Source organism: Siphateles boraxobius, unplaced genomic scaffold (assembly GCF_051911475.1).
Source record: "Siphateles boraxobius isolate OS27281-9 unplaced genomic scaffold, OSU_SipBor_1 130, whole genome shotgun sequence".
Taxonomy (NCBI): Eukaryota; Metazoa; Chordata; class Actinopteri; order Cypriniformes; family Leuciscidae; genus Siphateles; species Siphateles boraxobius.
The window spans coordinates 39,291,106-39,314,863 of NW_027508734.1; the positions used below are offsets into that span (position 1 = coordinate 39,291,106).

Sequence of the window (23,758 nt, forward strand, 5' to 3'; positions counted from 1 at the left end):
ACACTTCCCCAGTTTCCCCCAATCATCAAAACCCCATCAACAGCTCACAGCTAACATATCACACGCTAAAAGGAAAATGAAGAGAAAAACAAAATTTGATTACTTTTTTGACTGCAAGTGAGATTCATATTTTTATTATTATTAATCTTACAAAATTAAGAAGAAGCAGCATCTAAAACCAGCTTTGCCTCGCCAAACTGGTGTTCAGTGTTGGTCCAGTGTTGGTTCAGTGTAAAAGCTGGTCTCCGAGTCTTATCAGCTGAAAAATGCTCCAAATCCTCCTAAAACCAACCAAAAGAGCAGCCTGGGAAACCAACACATTAACTTAAGCTGGTTTAAGATGTTTGTTTTTTTTTCAGCAGGAGAGGGAGAATGTATCAGCCAATAGACTAAACAATAATAGCCTAATACTCCAATTCTGTCACGTTATTCATAAAATCTACAAAACACTACATTGGAATGACACATATTATGAAGTTAACAGTACAGACAGCAACGAATATTCATAGATCAATGTGTGGCACCCACCTACAAATAGAAAAACTTGAGATGAGGTCACAAATGTCTACATGATGTCGGTGCACTTCTTAATATGTTTGTAAACGATATCAATTCTGTTCTGCAATGTAAAAGCGTGCTCTTCAGACAGAGAGCCCAGTTCGCGCGCCAACGGTTCCCTCGCGCGGTACAGTTCACACAGCAGCTTTGCGCTGTTTCCAGAGCGCTTCATCTCAGATATACGCCGAACTGTACTTCTCCGAAATATACACGACGAATTCAGCAATAGTGTGTGATATCGTTCCCATAGGTCAAGCACTCTGTATCCGTGAATAAGCCCTGCCTCGTTATCGATAAAAAGCAAATGTCCACTGATTGTTTTGAGAAGGTTATTAGTGGTCCTCTCCATTACGCGCGCGTCCCATTGGAGACTGAAAATGTGACTGACAATTCGATCAAAGTTGGCTGTTAAATAATCAAATAAGATTAGATCACTCCACTGCATTAATTCAACCAGATATGTTAGAGTCATGTTCGATATAGTCTCGGCAGAGAGTTGCAGACCTCCCCCTTGCTGTTTTCGTAAATGTAACGGAATAAACACTCCAGTGACATTTGGGATGAACTCAGTGAGAGACACAATGGCATTTGGCGACCATTCTAACGCCTCTATATTTTCCCGCACACTTGCCCACTGCTCACTCGACAGGTTCAGTTTGGATAGCGCCAAGGGCGGAAGGTTGGAAATCCCAAGCAGTTCAGCCAGATAATAAGAGAGGGCTTCGCCCAGCACTTGATCCGCGTCGATGCCGTATCGCACACATGCTCTCGTGCCGTCGGCGAAGGTCGCGAGACGGTTTGTTGGTCTGCCGCAACCCGCTTCCAGCAAAACCACCCGAGCGACCCGAACCTGATCTCTCCACTTCCTCTCGTGCTCCACGTCAAAAACACGAGTGGAGAGACCTTCCAGCCACGCGCTCCAGAAGACCCGGTGCTCGATCACGTTATCCAACAGGGAGCGCATACGAAAACTTTTACCGTCTGGCAACCCTGCGTTCCATGGCGCGTGTCTTTTAGAAACATTTACATGCTCGTTTGCAAAAGAGAACACGACGCCAGAGCCTCGCTCAGTGGTTTGTTGGACAAAAACGGACCAAAAATGCAACTTAACATTTCCTATCCAGGTAACTATTCCAAGCCACATACAAAGTGACGCGCATAATTTCACCTTGCCGGTTTTCATGATTTCAAAACGCATTTTAGTCCATTTCGCTTTACCTTGACATCTTCTTACATGAGTCTCCTAGGTTGAAATATAATCATCATGATTTCTCCTCTCCCGTGCGGTGTTCCCTGACTCTCCTCCTAAACTCTTTCTGTGTTCAGTACAGCTACACTCACATGGATGCGAACCATGTGACCAGATCATGAGACTTGACAAACCTCGTTTCATATTTCTCTAGTGGGTTATGAGAATGACGAAAATGGAATGTTAGACGAGAATGTTTAAACTTTTCTGGTGAATTCACAGGTAACTATTCGGATTTTATATATTTACAGACTTGTCTTTCAAGGTTAGCTGCAGTATTTGTTTACAAGAGGGAGTAAACTTCAGACTGAGGTCTATAGCGACATATCCGTTACATGGCGTGATTAGTTGGCGGGTTGTTACTTAAAGGTGAATTCAGTGATTTTTGCTAATTACAAAAGTTTACACATATAAAGAAATGAACAGAACTTTTCAGAAACATTATTAGAATGATGCAGATGTACACTCACATGAGCTGAAGATTCATGTCGTAACCCATCAAAATAGGCTTTTTTTTATTTGACATGAATTGGGTTGCAGCCCTCAAATGTAGGCCTACCACCATATTGACCAGTGACATGTAGTCTAAAAAGTTATGTGCCCTTCAAGTGAAGTTGAAAATATCTTGATTAAGAGTTGATAGGCCTACACAAGATGATACACAAGTTTGTCATATAATTTTGAAACATGGCGGAAACACTGATGTATAGTATAGGCTATTATAGATAGGCTATAATCTATCTACCTTTAGCCTAATGTAAAAGTGGGTGGGGTCATTTGTAACTTGAATGTTTTGCGAGGCTTCCGATGTCATCCACTTCCAGGTAATTTATCTGTACAAAAACAGTCTGTTGTACTGCTTGATATAGCAAACTGGTATTTGTTATAATATTATTTTAATTTATTATAGTAATCGTAAACACACTGGTTTGTAGGGCAAATTTTTTATTCTTCTAGTTACCTATATAGCTGCTAATGGAAGTCTTGCACATTCACAAAAAATAGCTTACATCCACATTGTAAAATAAGGTGGATATATAGAGATCAGTAAGCAGAAAGCAAGACTGTAGTGAATAATATGAATTAGTGATTAACTGTGAATAACAACTTTCACAGTTTGCTTTACAAAACAAAAACATTTAGTTGTGATAGCATGTATTTATTGTGCATTGCAATTATTTGGGTTTATTCTTCACAAATATATTTTTATGTTTTGTTTAGGCTGCTTCCCTGCTTTTTTCCAATTTGAATGCGGGACATGTTGTACATTAATTCATTGATTAATTTATACAGTGCGCTCAGCCAGTGCTTAAGGCAAACATACAAGTGCATCTAGACAAACCAACACTCTATAAAAATCCGTAAAATAGGGCACCATGTGGACCACGCGTGTTAATATGAAGGAGTTTTCCAAAATGATTTTTACAGGTGTTTTACTCCGTATATTGAAATATACATTGCGTTGTGTTGTGTGTAAGAGTTAAAGAAAATGCCCATAAACATGGATAATGTCCTGGCAGAAAATTACCAGTACCTTTTCTGTTTTTTACAGTGAAAAAAATCAGATAATGTAACAACAAATATATATAGTGTAGTAGTGTACATACAACAATCATAACATTTCTACTGAGTCAACTGGATAGTCCAGAGTGATGGTATGGATCAGTATGTGTGAGATCCACCAGTCAGTCCAAACACAGTGAGTTTGAAAGGAAACATAAAATGTCCAAACAAGCATTCCCTGCTAGAGTCATGAGACAATGTGCAGCTCTCACACCACAGATTGGGAATAAATGTCGGAACATCAAGTGCCAAGCATAGACACATGATGGTCACAGTTGCCACACTGCAAAATGCAACCAACTCAGCCACTGCAATGAGAGACCTCACACAGATCAGTGGATTGCGACAGGCAGTCATGTACCAGCACTAGGGTTAGTGAGTTCCCTTGAATGTACATCCACACTAATGTACAAAATGGCTGAGATTGACTCCAAGAGTGATAATTACATAGATCTGTCGTATACTGAAAATTAACAAAAGATAAAATCTTAAGGTTGTAAAGAGGCAGCAGTAAGTAAACAAACTTCATGCATCCATTCCAGTAGGTGTCAGTATAAAAATCAAGAACACTGGTAGTATTGGCACAAGTAAGAGCCAGCTGAATGTAAAAACTTACTCAATACACCTTTAAATAACACAAATTATTGAACAAAGATATTTCTAGCATTTAAAGACCAATGCTGGTGTCTTTAAAACTGGTTGATGTGGTAATAACAAAACATTACGTTTTGACTTGTTACTTGAATGCACTGCCAGACATACAGCTGGTCAGCTGATGTTCTCAAAATGTCTGGCATGGAGCATGCAAAGCTGCAGGTGTTGTGCCAAAATCCTCCCCCTGCCACCATTCTGTCACTCTTCAGATGAAAGCGCGCATAATGATGATGCAGCTTTGCACCTGCTGGGAAGACTAGGATATGTTGTGATGGTGTATTGGTCTAGAATGGGATGTTGGTGTAGTGGAACATAGCCAGACCAAATCAAAATCACAGAACTGTTAGTTGTGTAAAGTTCTGCATTAAATAAAAGATTGAAATGCATGTAATGTTAAGAACATATTTGTTCAGCGAATACACAAACTGCAATTATTATGTAAAACCCTATTACTTTGTTGCATGCCTTCAAGATAACAAATCTAAACTGTCAATGAAAACCAATCAAGCCTACATATCTGTATGGAGATGTGTTGTATTATGGCTGAGAGCGTTGACAAGGGGTCTGTTACAGGTATTGTTTTTCATCCTGGCCAATATGTCTGGAAGGATATTGGTTCAGAGACAGTGAGCTGGTCTTTGAGATCTGATTTGAGTTGAGTGTCATCAGCATGAAAGGCATCAGACAGGTCCAGCAGAATGAGGATTGTTGGTTTTGAGGCACTGCAGGATTTCATTGAGATCAGTGAAGCCTCTTTAGAATGTCCAGTTTTGATGCTAGACTACAGAAGAAAACACTGGGCAGAAGAAAGCCCCGACTGACAGGGAGGCTTGACTGGTCAGGGAACGGAGAGACGTTGTGTCTAGGGATGCACCAAATGTTTGGCAACCGAAATTATTCGGCCGAAAATAGCAAAAAAAAGCACTTTCGGTCGAATAAGTAAAAATAATAAATTTTACCAAACAATGACGTTTTTGATGAGGAGGTCAAATAGTAACCAGCATAGAGGGAGAGGCACGCGCTTTAAAAATGCAGCAAACATGCCCCAATCGAGACAAAACATTGTGCTTTTGTAAAATAAAGAAAATAAACAGGGGGAATTTTCTGCCTTTCTGTCTCCAGGAACTTTTTCTCTGGAGCGTTTTTAAACTTAAACAAAACTCAGCGAATACTAGTCACACAGGCAAAAGCAATATATCTTTATAATCATTTAAGTTTCTACTTTAAAAAAATCTAATTCAAAATAAAAACAAATATTATTTGTTTATGTAATCTGTATGAAAAGAGAGAGATGTCAGTCTTTCTCATGGCAAATTATCTGCTAATGTGAACACGCCCACGGAGAGCGTGCGCTATTGAAACGCAAATGATTTGAGGCAATCCATGCAAACCTGTGAACGTCCTCATCAACTCGATAAAACACATCAAGTTTAATCAGATTTATGTACTTTACGTCGTCTTGGGATGCTGTGAGGAATAATAGCGTAATAGTAATATAATCCTGTAAGAATTTACCTCCGAAGTGCTGGTTTTGGTTTAATTTCGAGGAGCAACGGATCCAGCTGAGGATTGTGTATAGTAAATTCTTTATTCTTAAGTTCTTTGTTCTAATCGCGATATAGTGTATGTAAACCGCAAAAGTATAGGCTTATGTCTAGGACAGTTATTCATTTGTTCTGGGTTCATCCACATTTTTTAGCACTTTTCAATGCACTTTTTTTGTTGTAGAGTTAACTTACATTCTTTCAGCAGTCAGTCATAGGCCTAACATAGGCCTAAATTTTTTTTTTTTTATTTGACTAATTTATTTATTTTTGTATAATATCTGCTGAAATGTTAAAAATGTTCAGTGTTAAATAAATATTTGTAAATTGTATTTTTGTAATTAGATTTTTTTTTTCTCTGAAAAGCAAGACAAAATAGTAAAAAGCACATTTTTACTATTTAATTAATGAAAAAAATTATGGAAAAAATGTGAAACACTGGAATTCGGCCTTCGGCCAAGCGTTTTGTTATTATTCGGCCTATAATTTTCATTTCGGTGAGATAGCGCACATATCCAGTCCGTGGAGTGGAATGGCGTACCAAGCGATGACACAGAGCAGATCCTACTTACTGGCTAATGGAAGCGAATACATGAGAGGACACTGGCTCTACCCGGAGATTATAGAATCTCTTGAATTTGTTGGGTGTCGTCCAGCCTGCAGCTCTACAGATGTCTGTTAGCGAGGCGCCATGCGCTAAAGCCCAAGAGGAAGCCACATACCGGGTGGATTGTGCCTTCACACCTAGGGGGCATGGTCGACCCTGCATCTGGTAAGCCAAGACAATGGCATCCACTATCCAGTGAGACAACTTTTGCTTGGAGAGAGCCTTTCCCTTCAGCTTCCCACCATAACAGACAAAGAGCTGGTCTGAGGTCCTAAAACACTGCGTTCTGTCTACATAAGCACGGAGGGCGACAGAGCAGTGCCAAGGCTGGGTCTGCCTCCTCCAAGGGCAGCGCTTGCAGGTTCACCACCTGGTCCCTGAAAGGAGTGGTGGGAACCTTGGGCACGTATCCAGGCCGGGGTCTCAGGATCAAGTGAGAGTTATCCGGCCCAAATTCCAGGCACGCTTCGTCAACCAAAAATGCCTGCAGGTCCCCTACCCTCTTGATGGAGGCCATATCGACCAGAAGCGCTGTCTTCATAGACAGAAACTTAAGCTCCACTGATCGCAAAGGCTCAAAGGGAGCTCTCTGCAGGGCAGAGAAGACCACTGCAAGGTCCCAAGAGGGTATAAGAGGAGATCGAGGAGAATTTAGTCTACTCGCTCCCCTAAGGAACCTGACGACCAGGTCATGCTGTCCCACCGTTTTCAACGCTACAAGGTTGTGGTGCGCAGAGATCGCAGCCACGTAATCCTTCAGGGTGGAAGGAGACAGCTTTCGTTCCAACCCTTCTTGGTGGAAGGAGAGCACCGACTCTATCGGCCATTTTCTGGGGTCTTCTCGGCGAGAAGAACACCAGGTGACAAAGAGGTTCTACTTCAGAGCATAGGCGTGTCTCGTGGACCAGGCCCTAGCAGAAGTGATGGTAGCCATCACCTGAGGTGGTAGGGTACTCAAACCTGCCGCGTCCCGTCCAGAACCCACACCCGCAGGTTCCACAGATAGGGGCATGGGTGCTAGAGAGTGCCCCGTCTCTGAGAAAGGAGGTCCTTCCTCAGAGGGATTGGACAGGGAGGGGCTGTTGCAAGGAGCACCAGTTCGGAGAACCAAGTCCGGGTGGGCCAATGAGGTGCAACCAAGAGGACCTGCTCCTCGTCCTCCCTGATCTTGCACAGGACCCGTGCAAGAAGGCTCACTGGAGGAAACGCATACTTGCGCAGGCCCCGCGGCCAGCTGTGCACTAGTGCCTCCATGTCGAGGGTCCCCTCGGTCAGGGAATAAAACAAGCGGCAGTGGGAAGAGTCTTGGGAGGCTGTTCCCAAATCAGCTGAACAATCTGGGGATGGAGTCTTCATTCCCCAGGAAGTGGCTGAAACCGTGAGAGCTCATCGGCTGCACGATTCAGCTCTCCGGGGATGTGAATGGTTTGAACCGACCTTAGATGCTCCTATGACTCCATAGGAGGAGATGGCGGGCGAATTGCGAAATACAGCGGGAGCGTAGACCACCTTGTCGGTTGATGTACGCTACTGTCGTCATGTTGTCTGAACGGACTAGTACATGTTGGTCCTTGAGCAACGCCCGAAAGCGGTGCAGGGCCAAACGTTCTGCCAGCAACTCGAGGCAATTGACATGCCAAAGGCGCTGGTGTCTTGTCCAGGAGCCCACGGTAGAATGTCCATTGCACATGGCACCCCAGCCCGTGGTGGAGGCATCTGTTGACACAACAACATGCCTTGAAACTCGTTCTAAGAGCACTCCGACCCGTAGAAAGAAGAGGTTTGACCACGGGGTGAAGGTCTGATGGCAGGCCCGAGTAACTGGTACTCGGATCGTGCCTGGTTGCTATGTCCATCTCGGGACTCAATCGCGAAGCCAGTGCTGAAGCGGTCTCATATGAAACAGTCCGAGCGGCATTGCAGCCGCTGCGGATGCCATATGCCACAGGAGCCTCTGTAATAACTTCAGTGGAACTGCACTTCTGCCCTCGATTTGTCTCAGCCAAGTCAGCAGTGACTGCGCGCGCACGCTCGTAAGCTGCTCGCACATGGCGACCGAGTCGGTTTCCATATCAAGAAATAAGATCCTCTGCACGGGGGAGAGTTTGCTCTTTTCCCAGTTGACCTGAAGACCCAAACAGGGGAGGTGCCGGAGCACCATGTCCCTGTCTTCGTAAACCTGGTCTCGAGAGTGAGCTAGAATCAGCCAGTCGTCGAGAAGAATGGAGACATGAAAGTATGCGTCCTTCAGGTTGATCACTGCAAACCAATCCAATGGACGAACACATTCGAAAATACGTTTGGCTGTCATCATCTTGAATGGAAGCCTGTGAATGGTTCGGTTCAAGATGCGCAGGTCCAGGATTGGCCGTAACCCACCGGTTTTCTTGGGTACAATGAAGTAGGGGCTGTAGAAGCCGGACTTCGTTTCGGCTGGACGGACTGTCTCGATCGCACCCTTCGCCAGTTGGGTGCGACCTCCGCATGCATGAAAGGGGCATTGCCACCCACCATGGTATACCGGTTTGGCAGGCTGCGGGGCTGGTGCGGACTTGGGCGGACTTCCTGCGGCCACCTCCACGGCGCGGCCTGGGTGAAAACTGCTGCTGAGGCTGTGCGGGAGGGGCGGGAGCCGCAGGAGAGCGCACTCGGTGGCGAGCGGACTGAGCCGGCAGCTGGGTGGAGGCAGCAGCTGGCCGCTGGGGCAGAATATGTTTGATGGCCTCAGTCTGCTTCTGGGCGGCCTAGAACTGTTGGGCAAAGTCCTCGACCGCGCTGCCGAAGAGGCCAGTATAGGGAAGTTGAGGAACCGGGTCCACTCAGCCTCCCGCATATCGGCCAGGTTAAGCCACAGGTGCCTTTCCTGGACCACGGCTGTGGACATCACCTGACCCTGGGAGCGTGCGGTCAACCTCGTCGCCCGGAGAGCGAGGTCAGTGGCGGCACGCAGCTCTTCCATGAGCCCTGGATCAGTTCTACCCTCGTGCATGTCTCTGAGCACCTTGGCTTGGTTGACCTGAAGGATGGCCATCGCATGCAGTGAGGCGGCAGCCTGCCCCACAGCTCTATAGGTCTTGCCCACCAGAGTAGACAAAAACCTACAGGCTTTGGAGGGGTGCTTAGGATCACCACGCCAGGTAAAAGCGCTCTGGGGACACAGCTGCATCGCCACAGAGCGCTCCACCGGGGGGACCCCAGTGTACCCATTAGCCACGGCCCCATCGAGGGTAGAGAAGGCGGAAGAGGCTGCCTAGCGATGTGATCTCGCTGGAATACGGCGCTACACCAACAGACTGAAGAGCCGCTCGCCTCGTCGTATTAGAACTCAGAAAAGGCTTGAAGAGTGAAGAGAAGCTCTTGGCTCTGAAGCAAAAACATAATGCAAGATTGCCCCGCTCCTCCTTGTATACCTACACGGTGGGGCGGATTTGCGCTATGCAAATTCCTCAGCCACATGGCATTGTTTTGCCATTGGCTCGTTTTGTAGAGCTCAAAGGTTATAGGCTTCTAAGCGAAACCCCCATTTCGTCAGTCACTGACGTAACTCAGCGTGACTGAACGAAAGGGAACTCAGGACAACAATACTAAAAATACTAATATGGTCCCACCAGGACCATAGTAATCACTTAGACAGGTATTATAATTTTGATTTAACAAAGCAAATAATAAGAGGGAGAAGCTTTAGGTGATTTTGGCAATTCTGAAAAAACTATACTTGTACATTTTTATTTATTTAACGCGTACATTTATTTATTTAGCAGAAGCTTTTATCCAAAGTTGTTTACAAATGAGGGACATCACAAACAACATTAAAACTACTACATTATGTAGACAGTTCACTCCATATTCCATTCTACTCTATTCAAATGGGTTTTATGGTCCATTAATCTTTTACTTTGTGGGTGCAAATAAGAACAGTTATGCAGGTGCTATAAAAAAAGGAGCAGCACTAAAATAAAGTGACTAAATTTTGCAGAGCTGTACAAAGTGTGTGGCAAAGCACTAAAGTGTCTGTTCACTCGATGTTCCTTCTCATTGGAAATGCACGTCTTAGAGAACTGTGTCCAGAATGTCCATGAATATTTTAGAAAGAGGCCCTTTTCCCCTTCAGACTGCCCTAGAGCAAGAGATGCTAAGTAGAACACACTATCATCAGAAACGGTTCTTGAATGTTTCTTATTTGGTAGTTGACTCTAACTCAAAACATCAATTTAAAAAATCTTGTATAATATGACTTGCTGTTTTTGTTTGTTCGGTTTTTATTGTATTTATATGATATTTGTATTTTTTGTAATTTAATTTTTGCCATGAAAATAGCCTTGGATGCTGACATGGCACTAAATAAAACAATCTGAATCTGAAACTCAAAACATCCAGAGAGGCAAGTTTTGGTTTTCAATAAGTGGTTACAGTCTACATATCATAAGTTATACAGTTGCACAAGCATATAATCCAATATTGCTTAGATATTGATGGATTGCCCCTGAACAGAAATAAGAATCTTGTTATAATCTAAACAATTGTTCAAATATCACTTTAAAATTACCAACAAGATTCATAAAATATTTTAGTTCGGAAGGAAATATTTATTTGAAAATATGTTGTATACTCTCTCCTTTCTGTGGAATTTTGCTTGTATATAGTTGCCACAGCTGAAACAAATTAAATGTCAGGGTTGCATGTTAAATTTCTATGACAAACCCTAAAAAAACATAACAAAACAAGATTATATATATATAATTTTAGTGGGTTTTAAATGTATCCATATGTTACTTGTGTGCTGTTGAACAGTTTCATTGTTACCAGATCTGACGCTACTTAAATATGAGAGTCCTACAACAGATAAACATTCTGAGGACATTATAACATTATGACATATAACATTTTAGAATGTGTTTTCATTATGCACACAATCATTAAACATGCCAAGCTGGATTTGAGAATGGATTTTACTGTTTGGAGAATGAAAAGGATTTTAGGAGGGTTTTATTTGTAAGAATTGATACTGTATGGTATAGTGAGAGTGGAAACAGGCAGTGATCAAAAATAAACTTAAAAACATGGATAGTGAGATCTGAGATCATTTTAGAATACTTTTCTAATTATAAATAGATGAGATCAACTGTTATTTACAAGTAGGATAATAAAAACTTTTTTTAGTTTTCTAATGTGTTTGTGCTGTGTGTCTTGTGACACATGTTAATCATCACAGTCATTAGAGCAGGGGGTTTTCTTCATTCAGACAGAATGAGTGTATTTGGGAAAAGTTAAGAACATGGAAACTCGGTTTCCATGGGAGCTCAAAACAAACTGGGGAAATGTTTTCCTCTTTAGTTTATCCTGCTCAACCGTTCTACCAAACACAATCACTCACATCTGTATCTTTGGAATCAACCTTTAAAAAAAAACCCACTAAACTTTTCTCATATCAAAAGTAAAATCTGCAGCAGAAGGCTGAAACTGAGTCTAAGAAAATAAATACTCCAAATGGATCAGGCAAATGGACAAACAGATATATATGTGCAAGTCCTTGTGTGCCTTGCACATATATAGATGTAAATTTCACTTTTTTTTTCAACCGGGCTTAGTCAGTACATAAATTATTACCTAAATTATTATAATTGAAGACTCCTCTAGCAACTAAATTTACAGTTGAAATTCCAATGTTTTTTCCAAGCTGCTACAACAATTTGGTTTGTTTCCAGATCAGTATCGAGGGGAATATTTAGAAGTAACTTAGTAACTGTGTCTAACAAATAGACAAACATGAAATTGCTATGAGAATGGGTTAAAGGTTTTCCCTTGCTCTGTATCAAACTCCTTACGTCACAGCAACAGTGAACAGTGAAACTGTAACAGACTGTAAATTGAAGGAGAGACTGAGAGAATAGTCAAACAGAAATAAGCTATAGAAACTGTCAGAGAGAGAGAGAGAGAGAGAGAGAGAGAGAGAGAGAGAGAGAGAGAGAGAGAGAGAGAGAGAGAGAGAGAGAGAGAGAGAGAGAGAGAGAGAGAGAGAGAGAGAGAGAGAGAGACTGAGACTGAGGGGGTACTAATCACTGGCCTCATGTTGCAGGAGCTCATTTGACACAACAGAAGTCTTGGCAGAAGAATGCTCTTTCCCGCAGGCCAGCTGGCTTTGTGCACAGGGATATGGATGTCCCCTAAGTGTGGATACCTCTCTTCGCTCCCAATCCTTCTTTATCTTCTTCAGCTTTTAAGCACTGAGGCATCTTGGCCAAATGGTAAGAGTTTTGCAAGGACTGTAAAATGTACTTTTAATGAATGTGTTTCTCTGACACAAACACTGTTATTGCAATGCGCTGTGCAATTTAAATACCACAGCCATTGGAAAGTATGTGTATATGACAACATATTTAGTCCTTATAACAGCACTTAATGTTAGTCTGAAGGTTACTTTAAAGAGTGCTGTAAAGATCAGAGAAGCATTCCTTAAGTTCCAGTTGACTTTTCTTCATATATGAATCTGTTTAAATGTTCATGACAAGTTGTCTTTGTGTTACTTGCAAATTTTAGATATTCTTTATCCGCATTGTTTAAAATATATAGAGGTGTAATTAATGGTCAGTTATATTTATATATGTTAAGTAGACCTGAATACATGTGCTTAACATGCATAAATCTCGTTGGACATTTTCTCACAAATGAGAAAAACAGACATGAGATAAATGCACCAGGAAATGACTTTAGTAACTTGTCTGTAAACTCAAAGACAGCAAGACACAGACAGGAATCTTGCTAGAGTAGGTTATAATTTTGGCACTGTTGCACAATAATCACAGTTGCTCATCTTAATTATGGTCACAGCAAAACCCTTGATGGGTGTTGAAATATCACAGACTATAATTACAAGACTGGTAGTCAGATCTATGACAGAAGCATGACTTGAAGACACCGTTGAGAACTTAAAGATAGTTTGGTTGTCTACACAGCATCATACATTTTTATTTACACTGCATTTTTGTCTGGCACAATATTCCCCCACAAACCTTCACATCTGCTTTTGCTGACTGATTGTTTAGAATAATGACTTTTCTCTGACTGAATTGGTGACTTATTTTTCCTCTAACATGCCAAATGAAACTTATCACAGAGAACATTTCATTTGAAGAAGGCACGATTCACGTAAAGCCAGCACCATGAATTCTAGAAAAGCAGGCAAGAAACTACTTTTCTGACTTCTAGTCTGCTTGATTTAGTTTTTAGGTCGCAGGAGGATAAGTGTCCCGGCCCACAGTGGAACGCCATGTGTCGTACCTGCTGTGAGTACGAGCAGATTGCATGCAAGTGCCCATCTCAGGGAACAAAAGTGGGCTATGCTGTACCCTGCTGTCGAAATGTTCTGGATGAGTGTGACCCCTGCATCCTACACCAGGGTAAGACGGAACAAAACTCCAACTTTACATAACCTGCAAGTGTATTTTTTCAACTCGAGCAGTTCAAATGATTGGATTCATATTGCATATCTGTGTCAAATCGATTTAAAAAAAAATGTATGAGTTTCTCCATAGTTTAGTTTCTTTAAATGTATTTATGCTTTCCATCTATCCATCTATCTATCTATCCATCCATCCATCCATCCATCCATCCATCCAGGTTGCAACATTTTTGACAACTGCAAGACTTGCAACAATGGCACCTGGCAGGCCAAGGATAATTTCTACATCATTGGCAGGTACTGCACAGCATGTCGTCAAGGATGGTCTGGTGGAGACTGTCTCAGTGAGTCTTTCGGTTCTTTCCAGAATTAAGTTTAACACGATTGCTTTTTATTATGTCACAAATATCTCAATAATTTTAGACACACACTCTAAATATTCGCCAACTTTAGCATGTGGAGAAGTTATACAGAGACCCCAGGGTCATGTGACTTTAGAGAGTTATCCAATCAATGCCAAATGTGAATGGACTCTACAAGTTGGCAGAGGAGCAACGATGGAACTCAGGTAACTTTTATAAATGCTACAAAGCGGATGAATAATAAATTGGGTTTCCCTTTATTTTAATGTTTCCTTTAACACATTCTGTTGACTCTAAGTAACGTTGCACCTACATGTCCACTAACTCTCATTAGAGTGTTAGTAGAGTATTAGTAGACTGGGTTGGGATATAATAAGTTGAGATACAGTTGCAAAGTCACTTAGTCAATAGAATGTCTGTTGGGGAGCATCACAATAAAGTGTTATCAGATATTAACCAGACATTCTACTAATACTCTAATGAGAGTTTGTCATGTAGTTGCAGGTACTTATAGTGAACAGAATGTTCAACATTGACCATCAAAATAAAGTGTTACCATAAATTGCAGTTTAAACATTTCCCAATTGAATTATTTTGAAGAAACGATTATATTACAAATATATACTGTATTTTTTTTCAATGCAGGTTCTCAATGATTAGCCTGGAATCTGACCATAGTTGTCGATATGACTATGTAGAGGTGCGGGATGGGGACAGTCTGAAGTCACCTGTGATTGGCAGATACTGTGGGGAAGATAGCCCTTTACCAATCAGAACCGCTGGAAACTCTCTGCATATTCTTTTTGTGTCAGATGGCTACAATAACTATGATGGATTTTTTGCCACATTCCAAGAAGTATCAGGTACAAAATAGATTGCTAGCTGTAAGCTTTATTTATTTGTTTGTTTTTATTTGAGCATATTATATTTGCAGTTCATTCATTTATAATAATTTGGTTTTCAGATCCTGAACCATACAGCTCATTTCCTGCTAGCATTTCCCGTTTTCTCTAATTTTATAGACCTCATTGAGGCTTTTTGTTGTTTTTGCTGAGTGGGCTTCAGAGAAGAGAGATTACTTTAAAAGTCATCTCAGCAAAAAAATCTGTTTAATTTTTAATGCTTACATATTGCATCATGACATTTTATTGCTTTTCACAAGGGCAAACACCCCCTCTCTGTGCAACCCCCCAGAAGCCTGCACATGGAGATCTCTTCCTGCGGTACAAGGAAGGTGACATCCTCAGCTCGGTTCAGTACCTTTGCTATAAACCGTACAAGCTCAAGGGAGCATCTCAGCGGACATGTCTTCCCAATGGCACTTGGAGTGGAAGTGCTCCTGTGTGCATAAAGGGTACGCTGACTCTTATGTAGTTATGACAACTGCTTTTGGTATTACACCCTTTGAGACTGACAAAGCTGCTTACCACCCGAGCCAGGTGTGCCTGTATGCCTGGGAGTCGTGCTTCTCTGAACTTGAGATCATAGAATGTCAGAATGTCTTATTGAGATCTTTCAGCATTTTAAAATGTATGAAAAATATATGTATTTTAAATGCATACAATGCTCAAAAAATATGTTTTAGTTAGTAGAAAAAAGGCTGCCGGATCATTGCAAAGATCAGTGACTTCAGAGTTCTACTGCCATTTTTTATTTACAGAAGTGATCATAAAAGAATGCCCCACTCCACCACAGGTCCACAATGGATACTCAGCAGAGATTTCAGGCTCTGATGGCAGAATTAAATATGTGGAATATTTCTGCAATAATACGTACATTCTCAGAGGGGACTCGAAAAGAACATGCCAGAAGAATGGGACCTGGAGCGGCAGTCAGCCCCTCTGTGTCAGAGGTACCCGTCTCTTCTTCAAGTTTCAAATCGATTATAAAATATCTTACACTTTATTTTTAATGTGTCCTGGCCAAACATTTTACATGTATTTACTACAGTAATAACTATAAATTAGGCATAATTACATGCAACTACCCCTAAACCAAACGCTAATCCTACCCTAACCCTATAGTAAGAAGATGTATTAATATTACTCCGTACTTAAAGTCCTGAATATTCCCGAATATTCCCTTTTAATACAGTGGCCAGGTGGAATTTATAGCATAGGAGCGGGACGCTTTAGATTCTAGAGAGCATTTGATTGGACAGAAGATATGATGAAAAGCTTAAGTCCGTGGTGATGTCATAAAAATCATGATCCATTTTAGTGGAAGTAATAGACTGTAAGTTTTGAATGCTTATATCTTATATGCTTATATTATTTTGGAACACACCAGCTTATTTATAACCATAAGGCTAACATATTTATACTAAAGATTTTGATTTCAGGGGGCCTTTAAAATAATTGGGGCACTTTACATGTATAATTAATTACACTGCAACAGGGACACATTACAATAAAGTCTAACCAGTATATTTTGTTCACTCTGTGAACTTGAACACCTAAACTGTTTTACAGCCTGTAGAGAACCTAAAGTTTCAAAACTTGTGCGACAGAAGGTTTTAGAATACCAACCTCCTTCCAGGTAGACTTTTTTCATTCCTTTGTGTATAGTGTGATATTAAACTCGTTAAGCTGTTTTAAAGACTTCTGGATCCACATTTTATCCCTTTTAATGGTAGGAAAAGTCCAGTCCACAAGCTGTACTCTGCATCCAGTCAGGGAGGGACTGACACAGACTTGCTGGGGAAAGTTTTTTCTGTTTTTGGAGATTTGCCATCAACTTTCCATCATGTGTATACCAGCATAGAATATGAGTGTGTTTCAGCGCTTTACAAGCCCTCTGGTAGTGCACGCCGCACATGCCTAAAGACTGGCAAGTGGAGTGGTCGTCATTTCTCCTGTTCACCAGGTGGGGGAAGCACTAACACATTTACAGCATGTTTTGTAACCAGATTTCCAATTTACAAATATTTTCTATGTACTAATAACCCTGACAGATGGTAGAACAGCACACAATCGATCTCATTTTAAATGTATTTCATAATATATATATATATATATATATATATATATATATACATATATATATATATATATATATATATATGTATATATGTATATGTAATTGCAATAATAAACTTGTATATATAATAATAGTGATATTTATTTTATTTTATTTTAAAACTGGCACTGATTAAACTGATTAGAAATTAGTGCCATAACTCACTCTGCCACTCATTCTCTTCCAGTATGTGGTAAATTGCCACCTGCCAGTCCCCAAAATTTAACAGAGATCCACTGGCCATGGCATGCTGCCATATATACCCATCTGTACAATGCCAGTCCTCTTATGGCAAGGTCCAAAAGACGGGGGGACACCTTTGCCATAGATGAAGAAGAAGAGTGGGAGGGGGAGGAGGAAGAATGGGTTAAGAAGGACCGGAGATGGGAGCTTGTCTGCAGCGGGGCTCTGGTTAACCAGCACTGGGTCGTGGTGGCTGCTCATTGTGTGGCAGAGCCTGGACGAACTGAAGCTCTCAGTGCAGATGATCTGAATGTAGTGATGGGAAAACATTACCTCAGCGACTTCAGAGAGAACAAGAGACTACAGCACATACAAGTAAGAGCTTTCAGACTACACTAAAAACAGTCATGCTTGCATGTCTTGCAGAAGTTCCTCTAGAACCACAGATACTCTATATTACAGTACCAATATTCAAACATGCCCTATTATTTATCTATCTATATGTTATCTATTTATTTGTTACATGAGTTACATCTAAATAAATTGCATGTAACATCGCTGAAATAAGTCTTGACATTAATAGAATGAGACCTTTCCATAAATCAAACAGCATTTCCATATTTTGTGTCTTGGAAAGTTCTTGGAAAGCCCAAAGCCATACAGAGGATACTGCAGACTAAATATACGCATTAAAACTCAAGGCACATTCTTATCGATAATCTATGATTAGGCTTTGCCAAGAAGTCTGTAGGATTATTTACTTCCTAAACGACCAGCCTCTTTCAGTGCAAGTCTTTCATCATATCTGTTCCCACACAGATTTCTCAGATCTTGATCCATCCAAACTACGATCCACATGTCTTAGACTCCGACGTGGCCATTCTGAAGCTGGTGGACAAAGCTCGAATCAGTGAGTACGTGTCCCCTGTTTGCCTGCCGCGTCAGCAGGGTGGCGAGGTCACTGCAAAGCAGGCCACCCTCACTGGTTGGCCCGAGCCAGGCCAACACAGGGCACACACAGACTCTGAGTCGGTCCGAACCGGACTGATAGACGTAGCTGATGTGGTGAATTGCGAAGAACAATATGGCAAACACGGTGTCCCGATAAGTATGACTGACAACATGCTATGTGGACGGCAACATCCACTGAGCCCATCTACGATCTGTCCTTCTGAAACTGGAGGGATCATCCTTTCACCCTCTGCTGACTCCCAACTCACTTTAGGGCTGGAGACTTTTCACCCCAGTGGAGCAGAGCACACTGATTCTAATCTTTCTTGGGAACTGCTGGGGTTAGTGAGCTTCGGATATGATCTGCAAGATTGTAATCCAAATCTATACACCATCTACACACGGGTAGCTAACTTTAAGAACTGGATTGAAACGAACATTGCATAGAGCTCTAGATCAAATATTGAAGAGCAATTGTCTGTACAGCATTTTCTATGTTCCAGATCATAGAGAGTGGAGATGATATATTTGCCCTTTGACTTTTCTCTTTCGTTTGATAGTGAATTGTTCTGGCAGAAATTATATTGCACAAAAACCATGATCATTGATTAGAGAAAGTGTGACACTTGGATTTCACAACTAGTTTATGGCCTTGTGTGTGGGTGAGGATATGTATTTGCATGGTATAATGAAGAGGAAGCGTTCCATGTGAATTCAGTCACTGGGTTTGCAGGCCTTAGCTTGTCTTTGGTCTCTCTTCAAGATGTTTCACAACCCATTTTGTTCATACTTTTTACACAATCAATTTACAGAACATGTATTTACACTTGTCTTTTGTGTAGCCATTGTTTACTAAAATTGGGACTCTGTATTTATTATTCAAAATGTTTTAATTAAATGAGATTTGAGGAACACAATGTGGTATTTACTGTTTTTAGTAATTTTTTAAAATGGTTTTATTTAAAGATTACAGTGACAACCCCCTGGGGAAACCTGAGGTTAAGTTTCCTCCTTAAGGACACACTGGTTTTAACTCATGGCTCATTCCTTACTGGAATCAAATCAGCAACCTTCCTAGTGTTGATCACTAAACCACACTAATGATATATGGTGCTATTATTATGAAACATATAGGGGTTTCTCAAATCTATCAAAATCTTAGTTTTTTTATATATTCAGTATATGTACACTACCGTTCAAAAAGTAACTCAAATAAACACTCGTTACAACCGGTATGCAGAAGAGCATCTCTGAACACACAACATGTCCAACCATAAAGCACATGGGCTACTGCAGAAGACTACACCCGGTGCCACTCCTATCAGTTAAGAATGGGAAACTGATGCTTCAATTTGCACGGCTCACCAAAATTGGACAATAGAAGATTGGAAAAATGTTGCCTGGTCTGATTTTGACTGCGAAATTCAGATAGTAGGGTCAGAATTTGGTGTAAACAACATGAAAGAATGGATCCTTCCTACCTTCTATCAACGATTCAGGCTGGTGCGGTGTAATGGTGTGGGGGATAGTTTCTTGGCACACTTTGGGCCCCACGTGGTATAAGGGACTACATGGCTTATGTTGTACGTTAAAAAGGTTACGATTTAGCGAGTGCACTTGTTACCCGGCACGCAGTAGCTTGCCAACATCTGCATCGCCAGACTTTGTAACCTGGTTCAGCTAGTTGTGGTGTTTTCCATAGGGACCTCTAGTGTCACAATAGTACATCAACACTAAGTGTCGAAGTGAGTGAGATAGGAAACATCTTGGTTACTATTGTAACCTCCGTTCCCCGATGGAGGGAACGAGACGTAGTGTCCCTCTTGTCACAGTACTGAACTACTCGCTGAAATACCCGGGACACTGTCTCGGCTCCTCAGCACAAAGGAATGCACTGAAATAGTGGATGCAAGCCACTTCATTTTATACCCATATAACCAGGCGAGTGGCATGCAAATTCCACTTGCCGATTCTCACTGACCTTTACTGAAGTATCAGAGTTGTTTGGGACTCCCATATGCAACCCCTAGTGCCATTAGATCGACACTGCGTACGATTACATCATCAAGGAACGGAGGTTATAATAGTAGCCAAGACAGGCTAATGTCATTTAATGACAGTTTTGATGTCATTAAAATGGAGCTTTTAGTGATTTTAAACCTGAAATATCACTGAGAAGACCTCTGTTCTCATGCACTACTAATTGTTTGATTTGGTTAGATGGATTTGATGGCGTCGTGCTTCATGAGATCATGAGATCATGAGATGCCCCTGCCAATTTTTGTCATGTTAGGCCAGAGTAAGCACAACTGAAAGGTCAGTTTAGGTCATTATTTCCCAATTTCACAGACAAGGCTTAAGCTAGTCCCAGACTAAAATGCATGTTTTAACTGTTTTAACTGAAAGCAACTTGCACCGACATGTATTAAAATGTCAGTGCCATTGTTTTGTCTCAAGAAGCACACCAGTAATGTTTATAAAAGCTACTTAAATGCCCTAATTGAACAAAGGCCTAATTCTGGCTTTGTCAAAGCCCTGTCTGTGATACTGGGCCTATGGCTGCGTCCGAAATCGCGTACTATGTGAGTAGGTACTAATTTTAAATTAGAACGTACTTCGCGACCGTTAAAAAAGTACGTTCTATATAGTATAAATACGGGTAGTATGGATGGAGTCCGGACGTACTACATGCGCCATGTTGAAATAGTCACGTGACATATCCTGTCTTAACAGAGCGTCACGTGACAGACGCTGTCAAAGCAACGCGAAAATTTAAAGAGCCCATTCCACTGACTGCATCAACTTCGCGCTGTTTTTAGTTTTGCTGTCCGTTTTCATCGGCGTTTTTACGTCGTTTGAGCTTACAGTCCAGAGGCGGCGTCGGTCAGCTACTCGCAGATCACGCCTTCGTAGAGAGCTTCTCCGGAATTTCTCAAATAACGTAAGTATCATCATTTATTTAGCTAATACATTTTACCTCAGAAAAAACACACTCACAAAAACCTGTGAACAATGACAGATGTTGATTTTTGGCAAGGAAAAAGTAATTTATTTTCTTGTGATATTACCATCGATAAATAAACATGAATGAATCAATGGAAATATTATTTCTTTTATTTATTTTAATGGCAATAGGTTATTTACAGAGAAAAAAACTTAACATAAATACACAAGCTTGATCAAAATTAGAGATGGCACTTGGAGTCTTTTACATCTGAAGTCTTCATTATATATATATATATATATATATATATATATATTATATATATATATTATATATATACACACATATATATATATATATATATATATATATATATTAGTTAATTTTTTCCACTGTAAATAACCTATTGCCATTAAATAAATAAAAAAATCTCTATTGGTTCATTCATGATATACATATATATGTGTGTATGTATATATATATATGTGTGTGTGTATGTATGTATATATATATATATACACAGACATATATATATAAATATATACATACATACACACACATATATACATAAATATATATGCATGTATGTATGTGTGTACATGTGTATATATGTGTGTAAATGAGTATGTATATATTCAAATACATCATGCATAAGAAATGGATCATATACATATAAATACATTATATTTATAAATAACACAGGAAACAAGTGATTTGTTGATTCAAATTGTATTCTACAATAAAACTATATACCCTTTTTACAGATTGTGAGCCCTTCAACCTACTGCCACCTGAATCCTGCTGTACCAATTCTTCGGCTATATTTTGAAGATGGATCTGACCTCCGCCCCAACCTCCGACTTTCATAGCAGTCCATCCAGTCCCTGATTGCTGCTGTGAAACCTGCTTGCAACCATGGCTGGGAAAAGGACGTCGAGCTGGTGTTCCTCTACTGGCTGGCCCATGCAGCACCATACCATAGTGTCACTCGCCTTTGACATCCCAAAGTGAGTAAGGCAGTCATCGGCATTTTGAGACAGGTTATCGCTTTCCCCAGCGCAGATGACCTGGAGGCAGTGAGGGCAGGTTTTGCCCAGCTGGCAGGGTCTCCAGCTTTCAGTATAGTAGCTTGTGCTATAGATGGGTGTCACATATGCATCAAACCACCAGCAAGTGACGTCCAGTGCTATTTTAACCGGAAGCTTTACAATTCTGTCCAGCTGCAGGCCATCACTGACCACCAGGGGAAGTTCCTCGACATTTTTATTTGGTATCCTGCGTCGGTGCACGATGCCAGGGTGCTGAAGAACAGCCGTGTGTACACTGGCCGCCTGTTTCCACCTGCAGGAAAGTGCATCCTTGGAGATGGTGGGTATCCTTGCCTGAGTGTGCCCATCTGCCTCATGACCCCATACAGAGAGCCTGTACAGAATGCTGTACAGGGGAGGTACAACAGGAAGCATTCTCGAGCACGGAACATCGTCGAGAGGGCCTTCGGGATGCTGAAAACACGATGGCGTTCCATTTTTTTCAAGGCCCTGGAAGTCAGCCCTGCTTTCGTGCCAGATGTTGTTGCATGCTGCACGGTGCTCCACAACCTCTGTCTTCTCAACGGGGACATAGTTAATCCAGAAGTTGCGGAGGATAACGATGACCCGCCTGAACCCGGCAACACAGAAGCCAGCGCAGGAGAGCACGTGCGGGACAATCTCGCTGCAGCGGTGTCTGCACCAGGCAACTGTGTGCCTGCTCTTCATGAGCATGATTAACACTAAAGACACTAAAAATCAGTTCTTGTTCTCAGATTGACAGTGTTCCAGTTTGTCTATGTTAGTTATATTAGTTATGTAAATAGTTAGGTGTGTGTGTGTGGGCACAGCCCACAGGGTGCTGTGATGCGTACAGTGCAGTATTAGTAGTTAGAGAGGTGCATGGCTATCTGTGTGCATCCCTCTGGCTTACAGCTGCTGGACAAAGCCTCTCCATCACCAAGACTCCTGTCTGGCCTCCTCGCGGCTGCACATGGTAACTGGGGATAGTGCAGACCCAGGCTAATCGACAGGGGATCTCGGAGCTACAGTGGTCCCTAAAGGTGACACACCAACCACTGGCACACTGCCTTAGGCGGTGTGTAAATTTGTATACCAAATCTTTAAAATTCTAGCTACATATCACATATTTGAGCTTAATGTTGTACACATTTTTTACTTCAAGTGGAAATCCAAAAATTGCCCAAGGGGTAAAGTCCTCCTCATGTACACATGTGTTGAAAGAAACATATTGAATTATTTTAAAGTGATGCCCTACAAATGAGATTGCTATTATCAAAGACCCTTTAGATCTTTAAGATACCTGTGAAAGTTACCTTACTGAAGCTGCTGAAGTTCATTTTCTTTCATCATGATGACACTATAATAAAAATGTTTAAATACTTTTCCTTTTGGTGTTGCTTTAAGCTCTATAATACTACTTTATGCCAAAGTTATGTGATTTTGTTTTAAGCTTTGTATTCTGTATCCATTTAAAAGTTAAATACACAAAAATAAAGTAAATACATTTCAAAGGTGTCTGGAGTGTGTGGGTATTTCTCTACAGTGTGGCACTCATATTCAGACAATATATTTTTCAGATATACCTGCAATTTGCCTGTTTCAAAAAACATCTGGAATCTGCTACAAAATACACACACAAAACACTTTAAAAATATTAATTACTCCATCTCACAC

At 41.2% G+C, this 23,758-nt stretch overlaps 2 protein-coding genes across 3 annotated transcripts; one reads left to right on the plus strand and one right to left on the minus strand.

Annotated features, from left to right (window-relative positions):
- Positions 1-232: 232 nt before the first annotated feature.
- fjx1 (four-jointed box kinase 1) lies at positions 233-1,872 on the minus strand. The gene has a single exon (XM_077229379.1). It carries the CDS (start codon positions 1,754-1,756, stop codon positions 566-568), a length of 1,191 nt encoding a protein of 396 aa, XP_077085494.1. The 5' UTR covers positions 1,757-1,872; the 3' UTR covers positions 233-565.
- On the plus strand, positions 1,112-19,005 carry pamr1a (peptidase domain containing associated with muscle regeneration 1a). Of its 2 annotated transcripts, none has more exons than XM_077229378.1 (12): positions 1,112-1,682; positions 12,252-12,420; positions 13,396-13,572; positions 13,793-13,918; positions 14,028-14,142; positions 14,582-14,799; positions 15,099-15,290; positions 15,597-15,788; positions 16,408-16,474; positions 16,572-16,801; positions 17,142-17,512; positions 17,957-19,005. In XM_077229378.1, exons 2-12 carry the CDS (start codon positions 12,288-12,290, stop codon positions 18,533-18,535), a joined length of 2,400 nt encoding a protein of 799 aa, XP_077085493.1. In that variant the 5' UTR covers positions 1,112-1,682; positions 12,252-12,287; the 3' UTR covers positions 18,536-19,005. The 2 variants fall into 2 exon arrangements, with proteins under 2 accessions (XP_077085493.1, XP_077085492.1); XM_077229377.1 differs by lacking the exon at positions 1,112-1,682 and adding an exon at positions 1,908-2,029.
- The last annotated feature ends 4,753 nt before the right edge of the window (positions 19,006-23,758 follow it).

Excerpts from the sequence above, each read along its gene's own strand:
- fjx1 (XM_077229379.1), bottom strand. The coding sequence starts at position 1,756 with ATGCGTTTTGAAATCATGAAAACCGGCAAGGTGAAATTATGCGCGTCA.
- pamr1a (XM_077229378.1), top strand. The coding sequence starts at position 12,288 with ATGCTCTTTCCCGCAGGCCAGCTGGCTTTGTGCACAGGGATATGGATG. Across the intron at positions 13,573-13,792 it reads CCCCTGCATCCTACACCAGG|GTTGCAACATTTTTGACAAC; the intron begins GTAAGACGGAAC and ends CCATCCATCCAG. Across the intron at positions 17,513-17,956 it reads AGAGACTACAGCACATACAA|ATTTCTCAGATCTTGATCCA; the intron begins GTAAGAGCTTTC and ends GTTCCCACACAG.